The 25,769-nt window shown below is 45.4% G+C and overlaps 1 protein-coding gene across 3 annotated transcripts in view; it reads left to right on the top strand.

The window, feature by feature from the left end:
- The first annotated feature begins 4,686 nt into the window (after window positions 1-4,686).
- Window positions 4,687-25,769, top strand: part of CUL5 (cullin 5) — a 58,934-nt gene continuing 37,851 nt past the window's right edge. Inside the window, exons 1-3 of one of the 3 annotated variants that reach the window (XR_008319772.1) lie at window positions 4,687-5,171; window positions 18,010-18,119; window positions 20,585-20,684. Coding sequence is in view for 2 of the 3 variants with exons in the window: in XM_053310975.1 (XP_053166950.1) it covers window positions 5,148-5,171; window positions 18,010-18,119; window positions 20,585-20,684 (234 nt within the window). In the remaining variant the exon portion in view is untranslated. Of the gene's footprint in view, window positions 5,172-5,353; window positions 5,435-18,009; window positions 18,120-20,584; window positions 20,685-25,769 lie in introns of those variants that run through there. The other 2 variants (XM_053310975.1, XM_053310976.1) reach the window with 2 other exon arrangements.

Below are 25,769 nucleotides of genomic sequence, written 5' to 3' on the forward strand. Positions count from 1 at the left end.
TGTCTTTCTCAGCCATTCTGGGCATGTGCAGAGCGCATGCCCAGAACGGGCAAGAAAGATACGGCCGCCCAGAAACGGGCGGCCATGTTTAGCAACCGCAGGGGGACCGGGAGGACAGAGGCAGCAGTGGGGGAACCGGGAGGGCTGGGTCGGCAGCAGGGGAACCGGGAGGGCTAAGGCGGCAGCGGGGAAACCGGGAGAGCAGAGGCGGCAGCGGGGAACAAAAAAAAAAAAACGGCGGGGGGAAAAGAAAAGAGTAAAAAGACGGGCCGCAGGGGGACCGGGAGAGCAGAGATGGCAATGGCGGGAGTTAAAAACTGAAGCGGCAGGGAGATTAGAGCGGGGAGAAGAGACCGGCCCGACAAGGTGTGCACGGAACCGCAAACTGCGGTCCGGCACTGGGTGGGAGGGTACCTTTAAGAGCGGCGGGAGGGTTTACTTACTCCTCCCACCGCTCTCTCGCTTGCCGCCGTAATTATCTTTTAATTGGGGCGGCAGGACACCAGCCCCCCCCCCCGATTAGGGGCCAAATCGGCCCAAACTACTGCCGCCGCGGCCACCGCCTGCCCGCCCAGCTGCCCGAGTCCTAACCTTCTACGCCGATCAGGGACCCATAATTGGAGACGGAGAGAGGAGCTCGCAAACAGAGCTCCTCTCTCTGCAAAGCCTCGGCCCAAACTGGTGCTTTGGGCGCAAAGGACGCCTGGGATGCCTGCTCCCAGGCGTTCTTTGCACCCAAAGCGCCAGTTTGGGCCGAGGCTTTGCAGAGAGAGGAGCTCTGTTTGCATGCTCCTCTCTCCTTCTCCAATTATGGGTCCCTGATCGGCGTAGAAGGTTAGGACTCAGGCAGCTGGGAGGGCGGGCGGGCCGCGGCCGCGGTAGTTTGGGCCGATTTGGCCCCTAATCAGGTGGGGGGGCGGCGGGGGTGGCTGGTGTCCTGCTGCCCCAATTAATCAGAGAATTACGGCGGCAAGTGAGAGAGCAGTGGGAGGGGTAAGTAAACCCTCCCGCCGCTCTTAAAGGTACTCCCCCACCCAGTGCCACTAGCGCCCGTTATTTTAATGGGCTGGAAAATACTAGTACACAATAAAACAGTATACAAGCATCCAGAATAGATTACTTTAAAAACAGTAAAACAGCTCCTAAAATTGAGACCTTAATCTCATAGCAATACAAAAAAATTTGGCCACCACTTTTGTGATCTCACAGCTAGTATCCACAAAGCAATATTGTGTATAAAAAAGCTCACATACCCCAGAAAATCTAACTAACGAGGGAAATAAGTTCTTCTCTGACACCTCGATACAAAGAACAATATAATAGAACATGGGTAACAGTTTCCAGGAGGCCAGAGCCACGGGGCAGAAAACTGCAGCTGAAGAATCCTTAGCGAACCTCCTTTCCAAAAGAGAGGAAGGCAGCACATTTAAGCGAGCCCGAGTAAACGCAACCCAAAACTTGGAAAAGTGAAGCGTTGTTAGATAATTTGCACCTCTATCTCCCATGGGGGGGAAATCCCAAAATGTAGGGGAGAGCAAGTCCTGTTAGCCGAAGACGTAAGTTCCTGACGTTCGTTCCTGACGTGCAGTGTCATGCAACCATAAAAATAGTATTTCCTTCACCTTATTATTCTCCAGAGTAAGTAGTTTAGAAGGAGAAAGTCTCAATTGCATTATTTTGTTGTTTACATGAGACTAGCTGACCCTGCACGGATCTGTGCGTTCTTTGGGGCCGGTGGTTACATCTCTCCCCCCCACACACACACACCTTCTGCCCCAGTCTCTGCTTCTGGGCCCAGCCGCATCCCCTCCCCCCCACCACTTCTGCCCCCCCACTTTCTTCCCCACCTCCTGGGCCTTGCCTCCACAGCCAGGCAGGCCTGCCACTGCCTCTGTTCTCTGTGGCTGGGCCCGCTGCTGCCTTTGTCCTCTGTGGCTGGCCGGGCCAGGCCCGCTGCTGCCTCTGTCCTCTGTAGCTGGCTGGACCCACCATCACCTCTGGCCTCTGCAGCCGGCCAGGTCAGGCCCGCCACTGCTGGCCTCCGCAGCCAGGCCCGCCGCTGCAGGGCTCCATGTTCACAGCCGGGCCAGGCCCGCTGCCGCCATTGGTCTGCACCTCAGCCAATCAGGTGCGTCCGCCGCCCAGCCAATCAGCTGGGTTGCTGGGACGCATCCCCACAGAGGCTCGTCTACGAGAATTAAATATATAGATAGCCTGGGATACTGGGTGTATTTTCCACAGGTCTGTGTCATCTCCTTAGCTGAGTGGGATCTGGCATTATTCTGTTGGCATTCTACTGGTAATGCCTGCCCTTCCATAGATCTGCCAAATAACACAAATAGGGTTTATTGTGCTATAAAGTCTCTGCAAAAAGGAAAAGAAGCAAAGGTGCATTTAGAAGCTGGTGAGCTCATTTTGGTTGGAACAGAAAATTTTGTGGCAGTAGCTGAGATAACATGAGTGGGGTGACAGTCAAAAGTATGAATACCGTTCAGAAGTTTTGCAGGGGGGGGGGAATAGTGAGGATCAGATCCACCAATCGCATATGATGCATCAGAAATTCTTCTAATAAAACAAAGATGGCCAAATCCTTAAGAAAACTCTGCATTCTTTCCACCCACCCACTAAATTAGATACATTGTATCACTTCCCCTCTGCTTATCCTATCTGGCCAGAACTGATAGCAATCTTGGAGATTTGAATGGCTTGATGTTGTGAAAAATATTGGGAGGAAAATAGTGGAGGGGAGTCCAAGAATACCTTTAGTTAGAGCTGGCCAGTAGTGTAGGAAGCTACCAGCAGCATGGGTGCAATCTGCCAACGTCAGCCCCTATTTGTGTTGATATGGGGTGTGTGTGCGTGCACACTAGCATGCATGTTCTAATCAGATCCCCAGCATCTGACGTCAGACACAGAGTCGTGGCTAGATGTGCAAATGGAGCTGAATGGCCGCATTCACGAGGCGCTTCAGCCAGTGCTGGGTTTCCAACCTGGCTGGGAATTCAGTGTGGGCTGAAGCGCCTCGCGAATGGGGCCATGTGACCAAGTTTCCACATCTGGCCATGCCCCTGTGTCTGATGTCAGATGTGGGAGTGTGGCTATGGGCTGTGAGGTGGCTCCACCAGAATGGCAGCCCGGATTCTGTGAACCCGGGTGCAGAGGTGCATCTAGGTAATTTTGGAGCCTGACCCTAACGGTCTTTGGAGGCCCAGGCCCTCCACCACTGCAAGTTAAGTATCATTTTTTAACATGTAGGTTCTTGAGGACACAAACCACACCAGCCAGGACAGACTAAAGAGGATTTGGAGGTGGCAGGCCAGGGGGTGTGGAGGCCCTGGACATTGGCTCCAAAGTCCAGGGGTAAGAGTGCCTCTGCCCAGGTGTGCAATGGTGGCTCCGCCCCTGGAGCTGCCCATTCTAAGGACAAGTCCCTAGAGGATTCCAAAGGTCAGAGTGCTGGACTAGGATTGGGGAGACCCGAGTTCAAATCCCCATTCAGCCATGAAATTTGCTGGGTGACTCTGGGCCAGTCACTTCTCTCTCAGCCTAACCTACTTCACAGGGTTGTTGTGAGGAGAAACTCAAGTATGTAGTACACCACTCTGGGCTCCTTGGAGGAAGAGTGGGATATAAATGTTAATAATAATAATAATAATAATAATAATAATAATAATAATAATAAAATAAATAATGTACTGCAAGACATTGGCTGTTGGGCCACACTGACTTGTTCTCAGTCATCTCCAAAAGTGAGGGGTTTACACTCGCTGCTTTTGGAGCTGACTTGCCCCATCATGTGCCAGGAAGGCTTCATCCTTCCTGGTGCATAAGGAGGAAGTTCCAGCTCCCCAGTTGTGGTGCTGGCTCGCTCCCTTACCCATGAGAGCGATGCATCCTTCCTGGACATGAAGGATAACTACAGAATAAGAGTAAAAATTATATTTAAGAATAAAGAAGAGGAAGGAAGCAAAATAAAATAAATTTAAAAAATAAATACAAACTAGCTGGGCTGGGCGCAGAGCATCTGTGCCTCGGGTTCTCCCCTGCCCCATCTGCCGCCGCCACTTTCTTTCCCACCCATCTGCCATCGCCATTTTCTCCCCCCGCTGCTGTTTTGTTTCCGCCTCGCCTGCAAGCCTGTCTGCTGGCGCCACCGCTTTCCTCTCCCCCTGCCGGCAGCTCACTTGCGAACTCTTGCGAGAGCTGCCACGCATGGGATTAGCGACAGGTACACCTTAGAGAATATATATATATAGATAAATAAATTCTGCCACCACAAAAAAAGAAAGAGAAAAGAGTTATGTGGTCAGGGAAGGAGGAATGGGCCTCTATACCTATATAAAATGTAAGAGTGCCTTGGGTTGAAAAGAAAGACCTTTTGACCGTCTGGGCAAGACCTGAGACACCAATTAAACTATCATGGCTTCCCCAAAAGGATCCTGGGAATTGTAGTGTATTGGGAGTGCTAAGTATCCACTCAAAGCAAGCTCCTTAGCTCTCCCCACCGAAGTGCAGCTCCCACTGGGTTCCCTGAGAGAAAATCATGGCAGCAGGTGTCTGCAGGGTCGATGCTAGCAATGCCGGTTTGCTCTACGCAGACTGGGGTCCTCCCAGCCACGCCTGACTCTGTGGGCGCACACACGCTGGGCTGGACGGTTGAGGAAAAAGAAGAGTCTCAGAGAAAAGCCGCGGAGGAGGAAGGCGGCCTCCGCCCGGCAGGGGTCACTGTGGTTGGGAAGCCCCGCGCCGCTCTTTCCCTCCGGCGGCGGCGCGTCCGGCTCCTCTGCTTCGCATCATGTGGGCTCGCCCAGCCCCTCGCACGGAGCCGGGCAGCCGCTGCCACCGCCAGTGCCCCGAGCGTTGTCCTGTCTGGGTTGGTTCCGCCATGAGGCGGTGAGAGGAGCCGCCGCCGCCGCGGCGAGCAGCCCGTCGCCCGCCGACCGACCGTCGAGCCGGAGGGCATCGCGTCTTGTCTCGCCTCGCGCTGCCGTCCCGTGCGGGGCGGCCGAGAGCATGTAAAGCCCCAGCGGCTCCAGCCCGAGACCCGCTGCGGAGCGAGCGGGGGAACGGCCGCGGCTTCTGCTGCCGCCGCCGCCGCCACCGGCGGCCTGGCCAGGCCCCGCCGTGAGCGTGAGAGTGTGTGGAACATGGCGACGTCTAATCTGTTAAAGGTGAGAGAGAGAGAGAGAGAGAGAGGCAGGCGAGCCGAGCCCCGGCCGGGCCTGGCAGGCTGGCCGGCCGAGGGGACGGCGAGCCTCTGAGCGGCGGGCCCTCGGGGGTGGGGGCAGAGACCGTGAGGAGGAGCTGCGGAGTTCGCGAGCAGCGGCAGCAGGAGGTGCGAGCAGGAGAGGGCGGGCTGGGGGGCTGAGAGGGGCTGACGAAGTGCTGGGCTCGGGCCGCTGCACGACGAAAGGAGTTGGCTGCCGAGAGTGGGGTGAGAAGCGGGGCGAAGGCGGCTGCCAGCGGAGCAGCAGGCGTATTGTGAAAGGATCTGTCACACGCGCCCTCCTCAGCGGGAAGGGAGGGCTCTGGGTCCCGCTCTCTTCAGGGCTCCCCCGATAATTGCCTCCTCCTGCTCCCGAAGGGAAGGGCAGGAGCTGCCTGCTAAGCTAACTGGGCAAAGAGGTACCTTTTAAACGTGGTGATTCTCTTATAGTGAGCAGGGGGAGCAGAGCAACTGGCCGTATCCAGCCCCAGCACAGTTACTCCTCCAGTGGCAGTTGCTGGTGTTTCTTTTAAGACTGTGAGCCCTTTGGGGACAGGGGGAGCCATCTTATTTATTTATTATTTCTCTGTGTAAGCCTCTTTGGAAACTTTTGTTGAAAGGTGGTATATAAATGTTTGTTATGGTTGTTTACAGGAAAACGTGGAGTTGGGTGCCTGCCCCCTGCCTCTGGGCCCTGGAGTCCCAAATGTGTTTTTCCTCCCTTAGGGTGTTGTTGTTGTTGTTGTTGTTGTTGTTGTTTTTGTTGGTGTGGCTCTTGGGTTCGGGATGGTGCTCTGTGAAAAGCTTTGTAATACCTGTTTGGTTGGGCTAACTAAGCCATGGGGGTGATGAGGAGGAGGGTGTGTTTGGTTAGGTAAGGGGCTAGGGGCTGGAGATGAAATTCTTGGTAGCAGGTCTGGCAACATCAGCAGTAACATCAGCAGCACCAAATTGGCACTATCTGTGTGGAGAATGTTTTTGCAACGGCGAGAAGAGGGGACCAGTTTTTAAAACTTATGTTCACATGCTTGTGAATATGTGGAACTGCCTTATACTGAACCAGTCTTACTTGGTCTTTCTAGGCCGTTATTATTTACTACAGCAAACGCTCCAAAGTGTCAGGCTTTCCCCAGTTCTGCTACTAGAGGTTTGTTAATGAGTGATAACAGGAATTGAACCTAGGAGTTTCTGCATACAAAACAAGCTATAGCACCTCCCCATTGTGGGGCATGAGCTTGCGATCCTATGCACGTATGCTTGGTGTAAATCCCATTGAACTCTGTGGCATTTGCTTCTGAGTAAATATGTACAATTGGGCTGTGAATTGCACTCCTTTAACATTACTTGACATCGGACACAATGATCCATTGTGGAAGTTTACCTGCACACCACTGAAATAAGCTGCCATACACTTGTGCTATTTCTGTTCATTCAGTGGAGCTTTTGCAGGAGATCGTCCCAGTGAATTTTGCTCCCATGTATACAAATACAACAAACATTTATATACCGCTTTTCAAGAAGAGTTCTCAAAGATAGATATAAAGAAACACAGACATAAAAATAAGTAAGTAAGTAAGGCTTCCTGTCCCCAATGGACTCACAATTAAAAAAAACGAATATAAGATAAACACTATCAACAGCCACTGGAGGAATGCTGTGCTGGGGATGGATAGGGCCAGAGTGTACATCTCCCACTCTTGTTTCCCTTAATGGCACCCAGAATTTGCTACTTGAGACAATTGCCTTACCTTGCCATGGTAGGACTGTATTTGCTTGCCAGTTGCCATCCTTATCAAACCATTCCTTTGTGTTCTGTCAGTTATTCTGCAAGAACTGCCATTCTTCTGTTTCAGTACACAAGTAAGAAATGTAGATTAGCCTCCTACTACTTCACCTGTAGGCAGTGTTTGCACCCCTCCCCTTACCTTTTGTGCTCTTCCCTTAGCTACTATTTTTGGAAGGCTATGTGGAGGGGACATGATTTAGCAAAAATTGGGGTGTGTGTACAGCTTGTGGATTTCATTAAGGATCCCCATCACAACAGCTCTAATCATGTGCTGAAGAAAATAATCCACTTCTTAATGTGGATTCGAACTTCATATGTAAGGTATCTTCACATATTGTCTGCATTAATAACCATTGAAGTTCCATTGAAACGTTTGTGTTAAATACTCAATATCTTTTTGCCCCAAACATGTTGCTGTCAGATGAAAGGCTGAGAAATGATTACACACATCATTAGGGGTGTGCATGGTGCCTCTAATTCGAGGTGCCAAAACTCTTCAAGCTGCCCCAGCCGAATTGTTTTGGCTTTAAGAGGAGGAAGGCAAGTCTTACCTGCCCCTCCATCACTTCACCACTGGCCCACCATGCGTGTGCAGACACCATTTATGTGTTGATGCTGCCCATGGGCTGCTGGCTGCAGCGCTGCAGCTGCGTGGCATTTAATACGGACTGTGCAGCAGAGGAATGGTGGGGGGTGGCAAGTAAGACCTGCCTTCCTCCTTTTAAAGCACCCACTCTCCACCCCCACCCCAGATGTGCACGAAACACTTCATGCACATCCCTACACATCATTTTTTCTACCTCCTTGTAATTTGATAAATAGTGGGTTTTTAAAAAAAGCAAAGTTCTTAAATCTGAGACCACAGCATGTTATAAAAGCTGACCTATGGGCTTTTCCTGTACTGCATGGTCAAACTAATTGAGATACTCGTAATAGTTGGTAAATGGATGCTATTTCATGGGAATATGCTGAAAGGCTTGTGGATAATTCAGATCCTTGGGAGCTCATATAACAAGAATAGCCTTCTCTTGTAGCCAAATGTGTTTTTGTTTCAGTTTTCACTTCTTTTTTTCATTGATTAAAATAAGATGAGTTTTAAATTTTGCCCCAGCAGTGTTTGAAATTATAGATATGCACAACAAAGCTCAAGTGGAACTTCATTGTGGTGGTGTTTTTTCCAGTTCCAACTTTAAGAGCACACACCAACTTGAAATTCAGTAGATTGAAATAGACTGGTTTTAAGTTTTTGATGCCTCATAAATGCCTGGAATTATGATGTGAAGTTTGAGATACATTTTTAAAAGGGACATAACTTCAGAACTATGCTGAGAAGTATGCCTGGGTAATTTGGTGATACCAAGCTAAAATGGGGCTAGCACATACAGAGCTTTCTGTGACTGTGGGCAGCTAGTGGTTTATAGGCCTGAACCACCTCTTGAAGTATCTTTATTTGACCTTACCTTAAATTTTAACTGAGATATAATCAATCTTTTTGCTAGTATTTTCACTTGTGAAAAAAGATACTTTGTTTATTATTCACATAGATTCTATTAAACTGCTATCCCATACACATTCCCGTAAGGCAAAGGACTGCTGCTAAATTTGTTCAGCAGTACTCTCGGTGACCATGACATATATCTGAATGTGTGTGCTTGGGTGATGCCAACTTTTAATGCAGCCTGACTATCTGGGATTTTTGGATAGTTTGGAACCTTGTAATGTTTGAAAAACTTAGTGGCCCCTGATAATACAGAAGTTGACCATCGCTGCTCAAGAACATTGCTATTCAGATTAAGTAAATGAACCCCAATCTCTGAACTGTTAGAATAATAGAATCGGAAGGTTGGAGGTGGTCTTGTAGGCTGTATTTAGTCCACTGCAGAAATGGTGTTGGGACAGTGTTAAGAGAGCTAAAGTTCAGAATGAATTGAAGCTGCCACAGGATGCGGAAAAACAACAAAAATGGCTTTTTCAAGTAAGTTGAAAGGAAGAGGAAGAAAATGGTAGGCCTGCTGCTCAGTAAGGATGATGAAATGTTAATGGGTGACAGAGGGAAGGTAGAACTGCTCAACCCCTATTTGCCACAGTCTGCTTCCAAAAGGGAAACCTTGTGCAACAGAAAAGCAGCATGAGTGGTGAAGGATCAGGGGTGCAGTTCAAGACTGATAAGGAGTTGTCCAGGAAATATCTGTCTAATATTCCGAGGTATGAAAAGCACATACTGGTATTACTCTTAGAACTCTTTCCTATATCTTTAAGACATCCTGGAGGAATGGGTGACGTGCCACAAGGCTGGAGGCAGGCCAACGTCCCACACTTTAAAGAGGGGAAAATGGAAGAACTACAGACCAGCCAGTCTGATAAGATACTAGAAAAGATTGTAAAACAGATTTATAATTTATATAAGATTATAAGTATTTTGATAGTAATAGAGTGATTACTAAAAGCCAGCATGGATTTGTCAAGAATAAATCCTGCCGGACTAATAGTATCATCTTCTTTGATCGGGATAGTAGCATAGAGAATTGTGGGAATTATTTAAACATAACTTACCTTGACCTCAACAAAGCATTTGACAAAGTTACTCATGATATTTTGATTACCAAACTAGACAGTTGCAGACTAGATGTTACTGTTTGGGGAATTCACAGCTAGTTAGAAAACTGTGTTTGGAATGCTTATCAATGACTCCTCATCAAACTGGAAGAAGGTTTCAAGTAGGGTGCTGCAGAGTTCTGAGCTGGGCGCTGTGCTCTTCAACATTTTTAACAGTGACTTGAATGAAGGGGTGGAGAGAATCCTCATATTTGCAGATCACAAAACTGGTAGAGATAGCTAATACTTCAGAAGACAGGAATGACATTCAAAATGGCCTTCTTAGAATGGAAAACTGGGCTGAAACATGATATTCGGCAAACTTTTGCATTTAGATTTTTAAAAAATCAAATGCAGGTATAAGATCAAGGATCTTGGGATTGTAGTCTCTCACAAGATGAACACACGTCAGCAGTGTGAGGTAACTGCAAAAATGTCTATTGTGGTTTCAGACTGTATTAACCATTAGGGATGTGCACGATCCGGAAGTACTAGCTGCGCTTGCACACACACATTGCATGCATGCACCTGCTGTACGCAAGCACAGCATGTGCAGGCACAGCTAGTACTTCCAGTCATATCCAGACGACGTTGGGATGGGGTGGCAGGGAGGTATGCCGCCACCCTGATGGGCTTTTAGGGAATCACAGTGTGGGTGTGGTAGGGGAAATTCATCCTCCCCTGCCCTTAAAACCACCCCCCGGTCGTCAAACTGGCCCCTGCGGTTCCGTGCACATCCCTATTAACCATCATTTCCAAGTCCTGAGAAGTAATAGTTCCTTTTTGTTTTGATCCCCCAAGAGGGATCTTGGGGTCGTGGTGGACAGCTCGTTGAAAGTGTCGACTCAGTGTGCGGCAGCTGTGAAAAAGGCCAATTCCATGCTAGGGGTCATTAGGAAGGAGATTGAAAATAAAACGGCTAATATTATAATGCCCTTATACAAAATGATGGTGAGGCCACACCTGGAGTACTGCGTACAATTCTGATCACCACATCTAAAAAAAGACATTGTAGGACTGGAAAAGGTGCAGAAGAGGGCAACCAAGATGATCAGGGGCCTAGAGCACCTTTCTTATGAGGGAAGGCTACAAGACCTGGGGCTTTTTAGTTTAGAAAAAAGATGTCTGCGGGGAGACATGATAGAGGTCTATAAAATCATGCATGGTGTGGAGAAAGTGGAGAGAAATTCTTCTCCCTCTCCCATAACACTAGAACAGGGGTCATCCCATGAATTTGATTGCCTGGAAATTTAGGACCTGCAAACGGAAGTACTTTTTCACACAATGCATAATCCACTTGTGGAATTCTCTGCCACAAGATGTGGTGACAGCCAACAACCTGGATGGCTTTAAGAGGGGTTTCGATAACCTCATGGAGGAGCGATCTATCATCGGCTACTAGTTGGAGGAGTATAGGCCACCTCCAGCCTCAAAGGCAGGATGCCTCTGAATACCAGTTGCAGGGGAGAAACAGCAAGAGAGAGGGCATGCCCTCAACTCCTGCCTGTGGCTTCCAGTGGCATCTGGTGGGCCACTGTGTGAAACAGGATGCTGGACTAGATGGGCCTTGGGCCTGATCCAGCAGGGCTGTTCTTATGTTCTTAACTAGTCAGATTTCAACTGGACTACTATATTCAGTTCTGGGCACCTCCCTTTAGAAAAGATGTCAGCAATTTGGAGCAGGTTTAGAGGGGGGCAGTGAAGATGATGAGAGGCTGGAACAAGCCCTGTGAGGAAAGGTTGAAGGAACTGGCTATGTTTTAGAAGAGGTGACTGAGGGGAACATGATAGCATTCTTGAGATGCCTATAGGGACAGGGCAGGAGCAGAAGAATGAAGAGGCAGAGGCTCTGTGTTTCCATACAATAGATGTAACTCACAGGCTTTCGTTGAAAAACAAGGTTTTCAGTGCACTCCAGAATGTGGGTGGGTGAGTGAGTGAGAGAGATAATTTAATATTGATGGTAGTTTACACCCATATTCAGAATGTTATTTAAAGATGGAGTAAACTTATTGGATTATTTTAGATGGTGTATCTTGCTATATTTTGTTACCTGTACCATGTGACTTTGGAATAGGATGAGCTACAAAGGCAGGTAAGTAAATACTCTGTGCATTCCAGGTCTCGCCAAGATTTTCAAGCCTAAATTGAAGCATTACATTAAACAATGTCTTCATATTACTAAGAGCAATCGGCTGCAGTATTATGGACGCTCTTGTGGGAACCAGTCTCATTTACATCAGTGGGACATACAGTAAAGTTAAAGTGTGCCGTCGAGTCGGTGTCGACTCCTGGCAACCACAGAGCCCTGTGGTTGTCTTTGGTAGAATACAGGAGGGGCTTACTATTGCCTTTTCCCGAACAGTATGTGATGATGCCTTTCAGCATCTTCCAATATCGCTGCTGCCCGATACAGATGTTTGCCATAGTCTGGGAACAATACTTCTCCATAAAGAAGGATAAGATCATGCTGTGCTTTCCCCACTCTTTCCAGAGGCCTTGCTCTACTACTGCTTCTGCTGCAGCAGCCTTCCACACTTTTCACAGTCCCGTATAACCCCTTCTTCACATATCCTCCAGTCGTCAGCTAGGGGATTGTTTCTTTGCTCTTCTTTCCAACCCAATCCGGTCTTGTAGATTTGACTATTGTTGCTTTCCTGACTATCACTATCACCGGCCAAGCTTCCTCCATTCCAACTTTTGACTGGGAGCAGAAAAGGAACAAGAGTAGACTTCTCAACTGACTTGAGAGCTCCATTTGAGCTTAATTTTGCTATTGCTGCTATATTGTTCTTGTCATCCTGGAACTCTAGCTCTTTGCAGCATGCCAGCTATTTTCAAACTATCTCTATGCTTGCTGTGTTTGAATTTTGCTCGTTAAATAGTTTTAAATCTGGACACACCCTATTGTTTCAAAGAAGTCATCCTGAGGTTACCACTAGTAAGTAGTACATAACTGAAGAAAATGTCCTATAGCATAGTTCTTTTTATAGCTATTCTTCCAGCTCCTTTAATTTAAATCAATCTCTCTGGTACTCTTCCAGCAGTTGTGCAACTGTGCTACAGTTGAACAGCTGCTGATGTACTATAGTGATATCAGATTTCATTTCATCCAAAGTGTGTGTTGTAGCTGGATTCCCAACAATCTTTGTTCTTGTGTCTCATGATTTTACACCCTAGAGCAACTCTAGCTTCTAGAGCAGCACACTGGTTAAAAAAGAAAAGCATGTGAAACTGAATGGCGAATGTGGCAAAACCTCCCTCAGTAAATGCTTAGCATCTTGTAGGGAAACAGCATAACACTGCTAAAATCCTCTAAATCATTATTAGAGAGATGGTGCACTCAATATCAGCGCTTCTCTTTTAATTTTTTGTAATTCAGTGGCTGCTATTGGTCATAACTCTTCAAGATGCAGCCCTCTTTTACTGGGGCTCTGGGCTCACATATAGTAGGAAATGGTCCCTGGTTCAAAAGTCTGCAGCTTAAAATGACACTATGAAATGTCAGAGGGTGGCACAGGCCCAATAAGATGATGTGCTCAGTGCCCTGGAGAAAACGAATGCTGTAGCTGAGAATAGAAAATAGGTCTCTGCTTCAGTTCAGTAACACATCCTAGTTGTAATTTATTTACCCATTTTTGCCAAAGAAGTCCTTAAAGAACTTTTAAAACTTCAGTCTGCAAGTACTTGGTAAAAAGAAAGAAAAGAAGATGGGGTTTACAGTTTAAAAAGAAACACAAGGTAGACACCAGAATGGCCACAGGAGTAACACTGTGCTGAAGTTTAATAGGGACAGTTGCTCTCCCTTTGCTAAACACAGGAGAATTAATTGCCCGTTGGAAAGGTGCCTCTTTGCCCAGCTAGTAGGGGAAATAATGTAACATAACAGTTTAAGCAAGACATTATAAGCATACATACTAATAACAAATTAGCAGATTCAAGTGGTTGAGTGCCTGTTAGTTTGGAAGCAAAATGAAGCCATCCCAAAATAAGGACATGGTTTTTGGAACTCCCCAAGACTGCAGAAATAAATGTTTGTACATTTAAAATTTAACAAAACAATGGGAGGGAAATCTGAAAAGCAGCCTGATGAGAACTGGGTGTGCTCAGTGGCCCTGAAGGCCTATGGAATGTTGAAGGCCAAAGTTGGAAATGGAATCGGAGTGGGAGGTGTAAGGAGAGGGAATTGGCCTAATTTAGTCTTTAAGGGCTTACCGTTTCCTGTCATTGGCTGCTATATTGGATTGGAGAGATGCAACATTTTTGTTGCAAGTCCCACTTTTCCCTTCCAACATTGAACTTGGGTGATCTTATAACTATCAGTTTTGAATTGAAATGAAGCCATCCAAATAATGTGGTGGTGGTTTCTGCATACTTGGGGTGAACTTTCCAGGTGCATCAAAGCACACTTCATTTGTAAATTAAAATAAAAAACTTTTGAACTAGAAAAAGACCCAAAAGGAGTCTGTGCTCCGTGACTGCCAGGATTTGTGAAATGCTGAGACAGTTGAACCATGGCACAAGTGTCTGTTAGGGAGATGTGTCATGAGGTTAAACAGTTCTCTTCCCCATTCTGTACAGGATAGTTTCAGGAGGAAGGAAGAGAGAAAAGGACACCTTCCTTTCCTATTCTTCATAACCCCCACCTAGCTATATAGCAATAAAGTGTTTGGGTTCAGTGCTGCCAGTCAGCTACAAACCTGAACCTTTAGTGTTATAGTGCAGCTGGGGGAGGTTTTAGGATTGCAGAAAAGAAAAAGATATCCTCTTTTAATGCTGGTCTATGACCGTAATAAAGATTGATTTGATTTGATATCCTCTTTCCTCCCCTCCCCCATGTGTCCAGATGGTACTGCAAGATTCCTCTTCCAGGCTGTCTGGATCCATGAATGGAAGAACTTCTCTCAGGGGCTGGTGATACAATCCATTGACTCATTTACCAATGAGTCCCCATTGATTAATGTTGCAGTAGTAATATAAAGATGCAAAATTTGAGTTGGGCTTGTGCTTTGAGGTAATTCTCTCTCCACCTCCCCCCACCCCTTTTCTTGATGCATTCCTGCCCCTGCAAGCCAAAGAAGTTCCCTGGCCCTCTCCCCCACGCTACTTCCTGAACTCTTGTCTTGCAGGAAGGAGGGGGAACTCCTAGTAGGGCAGAGTTCCTAGGAATTTCTCATGGCCTCACTTTCTCCTAGATAGCTTCTCAAGAGGCCATGTCTTCATAGCCACATACAGGGAATTGCACAAGGTTGGGCCCAGCTTCCACCTACTCAGTCTTTGCTGGTAAACGTACTCTGCCTTGCTTGCTTCTTGGTGGGGAGAAGACTGGCAACCATTGGGGTGCTACCTGGAGCAGTAAGGATTGTGCTCAACAGCTGAAGGACAGTCAGCCCGGGTGGCTTTTTAAAAAGGGTTGCCCAAAGGGATAGAGCTGTCTGTGGCAGTTGCTTGGTAGAATCTCCATGTTCAGAGACAGTATACCTTGGAATACCAGTTGTTGTGGGTAGTAAACCATGGGATGGGCTCCTGCCTTCTTGTGGCCTGCTTGTGGCCTGCTTGGAAGCATCTTGTCCACTGGGGAGGATTCTGGATTTGACAGATCCAGCAAGCAATTTCCTATGCTTGATCTTTGCATCATTTGCTCAGTTTGTGAAATGAGACTTGCAGCGTCTGTTTCAAGGTAATTGTTTCAAGGTAATTGCATGAGATGTGATAATGCAGGGGGTTCTTGAACTTGGGTCCCCTGATGTTGTTGGACTACAGTTCCCATCATCCTGTTGGCCATCTTGGCAGGGCTGATGGGAGTTGTAACAGCATCTGGGAACCCAAATTTGAGAACCCCTATAGTAAGGGAATGAGAGAGAAAGAATGCAATTACTTACCATGAACTTTGGAGATGATCTGTAATTCTAGGACCAGGACTTCTAGGACCAGGACTTCTAGGACTTAACAATGAAAACCTGACTGAGAAATGGAACAGCCTTCTCAGTTGCCACCCCTAGCTTGTGGAACGTGTGCCTCATGGATATAAAAATCTCTATTATATCCCCATGGATATAAAAATCTCTAGAGATCTCTTCAAATCTCTATTGAAGACTTTTCTTTTTCACCAGGCTTTTGCCCTGTAGTTTATCTATTTGTTCTTGTTAGTAGTTTTAGTTTTTAATTTAGAATGTAATTTTTAATGTTGCCTTGTTTGCATGCTTTTGTGCACTGCCTGGAGTCTTCAGAGTGGGCAGTATATTAAATGTTTCTAATAAAATAAATAAATATGAGGACTGTCTTCCTTGGAGGCCTGCAGGAGAGCCTTAAAGACCTATCTCTTCAGCCTGGCTTTTAATGATATCTAGCTTTAACCTTAATTTTATTGAGATTTAATCTGGTGTAAATGTTCCTTGATTTTTATTGTGGTGTTCTGTGTGTTTTTATTTTAATGTAAACCACCCTGAACTACTTCAGGAAGGGTGGTATACAAATTGAATGCATGAATGAATGAATGGCCAGATTATATGCATAGAGGGTAGGATAGTCATCTTCTTGCTTTGTGGTGCTGTATCTAGAGTGTATCTAGATCATTTCTATATGAAAGCTAGGCACGAAGACTGGACAGTAAACAAAAGTATAGAGCAATATAGATGACAGCGGTGGGTGTGTGGGAACACAGTCATTTGTCTCTGATGTGATTCACGATGATGATTAACTTTATTTGTTAGCTGCCCCATAACAGTTGTTCTCTGGCTGACTCACAAAATAAAACAATAAAATAAAACATCTACCAGTCACTAATGGTAAAAATGAAACTTTGTAAGAGGGTGGAAAGCACCCTCTTTTAAGGTGTGCACATATTTTTTTAATGTCTGCTCAGTTGATTTTAGATCCCACTCAGGTTGAATCAGGAAGGTCCCACTCTGAATGCATGTGTGCACACACTGCCTTGATACTGCCACCCCGAACACAACTCATTCTGCACACAGATTAAAAAAATTAGAGAGAACACTGGTGGAAAGCTCATCTCCTTTACCTTAGTATGTATTTTGCAGTTGTGATTTTCCTTTGAATGTACATGGTCATCTATAGTGTGGCTGACATGGGTGGTGTTTGTGTGCGTGTGTGTGTCTAGGCTTTGGGTCAATAACTCAAGACCTGAGCAGCAGTTCTTCTAATTTCTTTGCCAGTTGATGTAATGATGATGTTCCCTCCAGCAATTTATCTGTATCCAAAACTGTAAACCATATGCTTACATTACTACTGCCCGCTTTCCTAAGTTACAAGTTATCCTGGGGATTTTAGCCAGCTATGAGAGAGGATGTGGGATGAGAAGAAAGATGTGGACGCTTCTGCAAGGATGTATGCGCTAAAGTTCTGAAACATGTCATGCTAGGCTCCTTATGACTAGAGGGTTCCATTTTGAACTGGTTCCAGTCCTGTCTCAAAGGGGAAGGTCCAGAGAGTGTCACTGGCGGACTGTCTGTGTGTCTCTGTGTCTGTGTGTCTGTGTTTCTACTTCAGCTTTCTCTTATTTCTTCAAAGCAGAAGTGTGATAATTTGAGAACTTGTATCAGTGCAGAGATGTCTGAAGTGCCGGTATCTCAGTGTTGCTTTCTCTCCTTCCACCATATCTTTTAGCAACAAAACAGCAATTTTGAGACTGAATGTCCTGTTTCTAGGCCTCCTTTCATCAACCTTTGTTTTGGATAAGTGCAGAGTGCATATGCTTGAGTTTTAGTTCAGTGTTGGACATTCCTGGAGGTTTGTACTTGAGAATTGGGTGCTGAGTACAACATGTGCTAGTAGTGGCTGAGAGTTCTAGTGCTGGAGGTTGCAGTGTTTGGTCATGAAGACTATGGTTTTAACACAGCCCCCACTCCCACCCCAATGATGCAAATAAAGAAAGCAATGAAGCTTAGTTAAGAACTTCATTTATCAGTTTTTCATTGCCTACCTGCTTAGTGTCTTCATAGCTTGTGCCTTGTTTAATCCAAGTTCTGAACCATTGGTCAGGTATACAGATTTCTGTTTGCTAGTGTTTTATGGGCAGCCTACTGTAAAGAATCAAGAACCTAATTATCTGATTGAAACATGTGTAAAGGGCACTGGTTTCTTGTATTTCACATTTGAAGTTTAGTAATCCAGTAGGAAGCAGTTGGGTGCTAAGATCGATATGAAGTGTTTCCCCCTAAGGATTGCAAATAGCACTGTATGATCATGGGACTTCGGAGGGGAACCTGCAGTAAGTTATTTGAAGGCAGCAGCTGTCCAGCTGATCTCTTTGACTAAAGCTGCAGTCTTGTGTGCGCTTATAGGAAGTAGGTCCCATTGAACAAAGTAGGATTTGCTTCTGAATAAACATTCATCCAGTTGGGCTGTAAGACTCACTCTTATTTAACCTATATTTAAACTATGCTCCTCTTTTTCTTGACAGAATAAAGGTTCACTTCAGTTTGAAGACAAATGGGATTTCATGCGCCCCATTGTTTTAAAGCTTTTGCGCCAGGAATCTGTCACAAAGCAGCAGTGGTTTGATCTATTTTCGTAAGTAACCTTTATAACTTGCAATTCTTGGGTATTTAAATGGAAATACAGCTAGGGTTTTTTGTAATATCTTCTCAAAATAATTATTCAAGGAAAGACCCTAGCACAGATATCTCGTGTTTGAATATTTGTTGTCAGATTTGTTAGCAATTGGCCTTGAAAATTAAATTAAAATTAATACTACAGCATCAGTTATTTATGTGGAATTACTGCATACAGTGGTCCCTCGACTTACGAACTACTCGACATAAGTATTTTTCGAGTTACAAACGGCAGTTTTAGATCCGGTTTTAGATGCGGTTTTTTCGACTTACAAATTTTTAGATGGGGTTTCCTCGACTTACGAATTTTACATGCGGTTTCCTTGACTTGCCTGCCTGTTTACTGCCTGTTTATTCTTGAAAAGAAATGTTCCTGTGCAGTTTGCAAGCCTTACTGGGGGCCTGGGTCTTTTTTCTAGGCTCCGGAACGCATTAATCCATTCCCAATGCATTCCTATGGGAAACCGCTTTTCGACTTACGAACTTTTCGACTTACAAATGTGCATTCGGAACGGATTAATTTCGTAAGTAGAGGGACCACTGTACTTGGGGGGAAATGGCCATGCTTTGATATGTAATACTCCTAGTTAGATGGTTAGATAGTAAATATCTTTTTGCTATTCCTGTTTGATAGGAGTCTGAATTCTTATTGGTGATATGCTCAAAACTGAAAATATGCAGAACAGCACATTTAGCAAAGCTATGATGTTATCTTTTTATACCCAGTGCGCATTTGTGCCACCTTCTATTCACACTCACAAAAAATTAATTTCAAAAGATATTCCTTCTTTATTTTTGGTTGTCATTCTCTTTTTGTTAAGAATACCAGTTCCATTTTTGTTGGCTGGTGCTTTGAAGGCAGGGATTTACAGAACATGGCAACAGAGTAATTAAAGGGCGCTCTTTTGCTGGAGACTAGCAGCAAAGCCCCTGGCTGTGGGGCTTCTGGCTTGGTTTTAGTGATGTCTGAGCCATGGAGTTACTGGTTACTACTAGTTACCAGGCAACCACCTAATGGCACAGTGGGGAAATGACTTGACTAGCAAGCCAGAGGTTGCTGGTTCAAATCCCCGCTGGTATGTTTCCCAGACTATGGGAAACACCTATATCAGGCAGCAGATATAGGTATCATCTCATACTGTGTGGGAGATGGCAATGGTAAACCCCTCCTGTATTCTACCAAAGACAACCACAGGGCTCTGTAGTCGCCAGGAGTTGACACTGACTTGAAGGCACACTTCACCTTTACCTTACTAGTTACCAAAGCCCCCCTTAGTAACTTACAAGTCCCCTTCACCCCAAAATGCTTGATCCTAGAAGTTGCTAGAGAGGAGGCTCTTCCTGCCCCCACATGATGCTTTCCATGAGGGAGAGGCTAAGGTGTGATCCAGTGTTCTCTCTGATTTTTTCCATCTGTGTGCGGAATGAGTTTTGTTCTGGGTGGCAGTGTGTGCACACATGCATTCAGAGTGGGACCTTCCTGATTCAACTTGAGCAGAGTCTAAATTTAACTCGGTGGATGTCAAGAATTGTGTGAGCACAAGCACATGCACACACCTTAGAGGGAACACTGGTGTGATCAAGGTGGGGTGGGAGGGGGAAATGCATGCATTGTATGGGTAAGCCTAGGTGAATCTCAAAGAATGCCTATGTCTTCTATGCGAGTATTTGTGAGTGTGTGAAATGTCATATTTGTTGATCAGAATTTCTCGGCTCTTAGTCAAGCTTATGGATTTGCCCCCAGATTATTTTTCTCTTTATTCAGTAGAGTTTGAAGAGTGTGATTAAATTTGGGGGAGTAAGGAGAATACCTGGGGTGATTAGGAATTTTTCATTAGCTCTGGCTTATACAGTTTGTTTCATATTTGCAAATCCTACAATATAGACTGCCATAGAGAGACTCCATAAGGATTCTGAGAGTCACATGGGTGGCAAATTGAAGCTGATGTAGGCATAGGCTCAGAGTTTCTTGTATGTTCTGTTGAAACCATTTCAACTTTTGTCTTCCCATCTCCAGATATTTCTGTATGCCAGACTGGTATTATCCATTCTCATATACCACTCTTGCTATGCCTAGTCATCCATATGCTTACAAATGAGATTATACATTGTGGAGTAATAGTGGATTTGTTTTTCCTACTGCAGATTTGTTTCCTTCCTTCCTTCCTTCCTTCCTTCCTTCCTTCCTTCCTTCCTTCCTTCCTTCCTTCCGATGTTAATATTGTACTTACAGTTTTGTCTATGCTAGTATGTCTATATGAAATTATCTAAAAGAAATATGTGCTCCTCAGCTGCAGGCATTCTGTTTGTTGGCATTTCATTTGATCTATTTGAGGTTTGTAATAGGTGTGTTAAGTGGCCATTTATTGCTGAACTGTACAGGTCAAATTGCTATATTTTGTACTGAATGTACATATTTTCTAGGGATGTGCATGCAGTTTGTTTGTGGGATGATAAAGGCCCAGGAAAAATACACCAGGCTTTGAAAGAAGACATCCTTGATTTTATTAAACAGGCACAAGCAGTAAGTTTTCAACTGTCAGCCCTAAATGCTTTTTTTCCTGATGTCTTAAAGTGTAAATATTTCTTTGGCATGCTGCCTAATCTACTTTGGACTTTTTAGAACTGAGAATTGGAATGTACATGATTGATCATCTCATTCAAACCTTTGCCTTTACAGAAGCTGTCCTATACCCAGGGTTGTGTGTACTGTGCTCTGGTGGGGGTGGGAAGCAGAGGGCAGAATGTGGACCAAGTTAGTCATGACTAAGTCCCAATGAAATTAATGAGACTGGTCAGTCATGACTTTGCTCATTTATTTCATTAGCCCATAGTCATGACTAAGTTAGTCTGGACCCTGTCCAGTCAAAATTCTGTGAACAGTATAACTTATGTAGATAAAATATATTCATATAAATTATGTTTTGCTCTTCTGTATAGTTTATTCTGCATTTGCTGGTCATCAGGAAGGGCAAGCAGAGTTCTGAAGCCATTCTCCCTGATCTCTGGAGAGCTTATTCAGCAGCATCTTTTGCTTCTGACATCTTGCCTTTAACTTTCAAGCATACTTTGAAAGATATTCTGTCTATAGACTTTCAAGCATATCTTCAAAACGTTAGGGGCTAGAAACTTGCTTTGGAAACATGAAAGGCAAGATTGCCAAGAAGCAGCATTCATCCCGTGCTCAGGGTTGCACTTTGTACTGTATGTGTCGAGTATCGCTAACGGGTGCTGTTTGGTCCTTTTTTGAAAACCTTGAAGGAAGCAAATTCCCAGCATTTCTAGGTAGCTCATTCCAGTGCCAATCAGCTCTCATAATTACTAGTATGGTATATCTTGTGCTTAATCATTGAATCTTCCAATAACTACTTAATAATTTTGCCACAAGTGTTAATCTTGGCCTATGAACATTTTTCCTACAGTTCTTCTTGGACCCTTTCCTAATAATAAGGGCAGCAGGGATAAATAATGCTCTCTTTGGCAAGCTTTCAAATCTTTATGCACTTGCCTCTGTATAAGTGAAAGCATAGTGCTTTGAAACATTGACTTCAGGCAAAATTTAGCATCAAAGCAGTCTTTATATACAGTTGCAGAAAAGGATGAGGCAGAACAAAACCCTATCCTCTGTGATGGCTTAAAGCAGCCCAGAAGTTCATTTCTGAGTAGAATGATGGCTTATTTTCAGGAAGTAAATAGATTGTTAGAAATAATGTCACTGTGACATCTTGTTTCAGTTTGTGTTTGGGTAAAAATTTCAAAATCTCATATGTCCATCTAGCTTAATATTTGTGGAAATTGAAATTGATATGCACTTTATGCAAACAAGTTTGCCTGTACCTGAGCCTTTCAAGCAAATAAGTATTTGGTTTCTTTTAGAACATTCTTAAAGTCTTTTAAGGCTACTATCCTAAGCATGCATACTTGGGAGTAAGTCCAAAGAACACAATAGAGCTTACTTCTGAGTAAACAAGATTTGCTTGCAAGTGTGTTCTGCATAGAAATCGGTTTGACTGTGTCGCTAAGTACACCATCTTTTTGCTCAGAATTATTATCATTATTTATTTATTTTACATTTTATATCCCGCTCTTCCTCAAAGGAGCCCAGAGCAGTGTACTACATACTTAGGTTTCTCCTCACAACAACCCTGTGAAGTAGGTTAGGCTGGGAGAGAAGTGACAGGCCCAGAGTCACCCAGCAAGTATTTGGCTGAATAGGGATTTGAACTCAGGTCTCCCCGGTCCTAGTCCAGCACTCTAACCACTACAGTTATGCTTCTTGCTCACTTAAATACTCTTGAAAATTCTGTCCTAAAACAGTCATGTCAAGGAATCTTTTTTTGTTGTCTTCTGTGTTTCATCACTATGCTGATGCTTGTCTTATAAGCTGCATTTTACAGAAAACTGAAATATTCACTGATAAACACATTTTGAAAACTAGACATTTTTCATTTGTCTCTAATAGAAAGCAATGAAAGATGTTTATCTATGTTAAGGTAGCCAGCGTGGTGTAGTGGTTAGAGTGCTGGACTAGGACCGGGGAGACCCGAGTTCAAATCCCCATTCAGCCATGATACTAGCTGGGTGCCTCTGGGCCAGTCACTTCTCTCTCAGCCTAACCTACTTCACAGGGTTGTTGTGAAAGAGAAACTCAAGTATGTAGTACACCGCTCTGGGCTGCTTGGCGGAAGAGCGGGATATAAATGTAATAATAATAATAAGGTGTCTGTTTGAATAGCACACAGCAGTTTTTATCAAGACAACGCTGAAATAAAAAGATTCGCCCCCCGCTTTTAAGTGGAAGTTTGTGAATGGCTAAAGTTGCAGTCTTGTGCACACTTAAACTCACATACATCCCCTTGAACACTGTCTCTGGGTTTAGTGTTTGTGTGGTTCTGTAGTTATATTATGAATGGCATTGTTCATTTGATTTGGTTTTATGTTTATTTGCTCTACTCTAAAGTATTTTGATTAGTTTTTATGCTCCTCTGTGGATGTATTAGTTTTTTTAGTGATGGTCAGGCTTGAGGGAGGACTAGGCCTCAATTGTAACTGCTTGGAGGGTGGGCTTTTCCCTGGAAGGAAGGAAGCCTGGGAAGAAAGCCTGGGATTATCCAGTCCCTTTGGCCCAATCCAGTGAGGGGCAGGGTTTAGTGGACAACAGCCTATAGAGGAGTGTGTGTTAGAGCTGAGTTCTTCCCTGGAGGCCTCTGAGTGAGGTCTCATCAGCATCTACTGTAAGAAAAGGGGAGACTAACAGCCTTGGGCTGGGAATCAACTGGAAGCTTCTTACCTGGAAGTAAGAAGGAAGGATTGGGACCAGTTTAGCTAGACGCATCAGGGAATTGATTTTTGTTTACAGGTTGAGTATCCCTTATCTGGACTACTTGGGACCAGAAGTGTTCCGGATTTTAGATTTTTCTGGATTTTGGAATATTTGCATAATAACTTGGGCATGGGATCCAAGTCTAAACACGAAAGGTTACTGTATTTTATTTTCTCTCTCTAAGTCTCTCTTCTCCACCCTTCTTCCTTGCTCCTACCTGCCTCCATTATAGCCCTCTTATTTGCATGGCAAGACCCCCCAAAGTGCTGAGGGGGTCTCGGTTACCCACCCTGCGGGCCCACTCTGGGCCGCCCGCAACACCACCGCAGAGCCTGTGTTCGCTGGCGCCCTGTCTTCCCTGGCTGGAGGGAGGCCTCCAGAGCACGTGGACACCACCGACCAGCTGTTCGGCAGTGTCCAGGAGCAGCAAAGGCCTCAGGCCTATTGTGGAGAAGGCAGGGAAGCACACCTCTGCTTCCGCTTTCCCCAGCTACCTCTCACCAGCCACCAACAACACCCTGAGTGGGGAAAGGGCTCCTCTGCGTGAGTGGTAGAGGCGGCGGCGGCAGCAGCCACGGGGGGCGGGGCGGCCCTCAGAGTCAGGCCCTCCTCATCCCCCTCCCCTTGGCCCCAGTTGGAATAAAGGCAGAGGGGGAAACAATTCCAGCCAAACAGCTGCCGCATTCACAACTCCCAGCCAGGGTTGGCTGGCAAGGGATGGAGAAAGGGACGGAGGGTGCCCAAATGTGGAGCATGAGGGAGGAAGCGGGGGGAGGGATTGGGGAGGGGAGAGACGGCTGGTCCGCCGACCCCCTCGGGGAAGTTACTTGTGAGTCATCCTGTTGAACAGAATGGGGGCAAGTTAGGCAGACTCCTCCCCCTGAGGGAGCCCCGTTGAACGGAGGGACACGAACGAGGAAAGGCTCTCAACAGAGGACTGTTCTGTGGGAGTTTCGGGGCACTTGTCAGAGTCCGGCAGACTCCCTAGGAGGAGCCCCGTCATGGCAGCATCTTGCAAGGGAGAGAAAACAAAACAACCCCCGCTTGCCTTAGTAAGTTAGACATCCGGCATGGTGTCCGGATTTTGGAGCATTCCAGATTCCGGATTTCCGGATAAAGGATACTCAACCTTTATGTTCTTGGATCTGACGGCATTTTTCTTGTAGTTCCTGGGGAAGGATTTTACTTGAATAGAAGCAACGATTGTTGATGCTTCTATATTTGCTCGGCTAACAGACAAAGAGGCACCTTTTTCAAAGTGGTGATTCTCTTTGTTTAGCAGGGGGGAGAGGAACTGGAACTATCTGTCACCAGCACAGCCTTCCTGTAGTGGCTGTTGCTGGGGTCTATCTTATGTCCTTTTTTTAAAGACTGCGAGCTCTTTGGGGACAGGGAGCCAATTTTATTTATGTCTATGTATAAGATATACATAGATATAAATGTATCTATGGGGAACTTTTGTTGAAAAGCAGTATATAAAATATTCATCATCTTCATCTATAGTTTTCTTTATTATACAATTATTATTAAATCGTGTTATTGTTGAAGAGTGTCACTCCTTATTATGTCCCCCTGCCCTAGTCACATGCTCTTGAAGGCCTAAGACTGCTCAAGCCTTACTGTAGGGAGGGGTTTTTCACTTTACTCTCCCAGAATAATCCCATGGAAGGGTGAATCTGCTCATATTAAAAAGTGGATGGTGGCAGCCTACCTGGGACACTTCTGAGCTAGAGGAGAGATTTTGTATTCCCCGCCCCCTCTTTTGATCATTACAGTTTTATTCTCTTGTATATATTGGCTGAGCCACCTAATGGCACAGCAGGGAAATGACTTGATTATCAAGCCAGAGGTTGCCGGTTCGAATCCCTGCTGATATGTTTCCCAGACTATGGGAAACACCTTTATCAGGCATCAGCGATATAGGAAGATGCTGAAAGGCATCATTTCATACTGTGTGGGAGATGGCAATGGTAAACCCCTCCTGTATTCTACCAAAGACAACCACAGGGCTCTGCGGTCGTCAGGAGTCGAAAATGACTTGATAGCACATTTTACCTTTTATATATTGGCTGACATCCAGTGCAGCATTTGGACAGAAGATTACTGCAAGATCAGCCCTTGCAGTGAGGGTTGCTCTGAGTTCAGCTGATGAACTCAGGATGGTGTGTGTGCAGGGGAAAGGGGGAACAGTTTTTCCTGCTTTCCTCTCCCTTAAAAAGTGCTCTTTGGTTCCAGTAATATGTCCCTGAAGGTTGCATGACCCACAGGGACCTATTCCTGGAAGCC

This window comes from Hemicordylus capensis, chromosome 3, assembly GCF_027244095.1.
Source record: "Hemicordylus capensis ecotype Gifberg chromosome 3, rHemCap1.1.pri, whole genome shotgun sequence".
Classification (NCBI taxonomy): Eukaryota; Metazoa; Chordata; class Lepidosauria; order Squamata; family Cordylidae; genus Hemicordylus; species Hemicordylus capensis.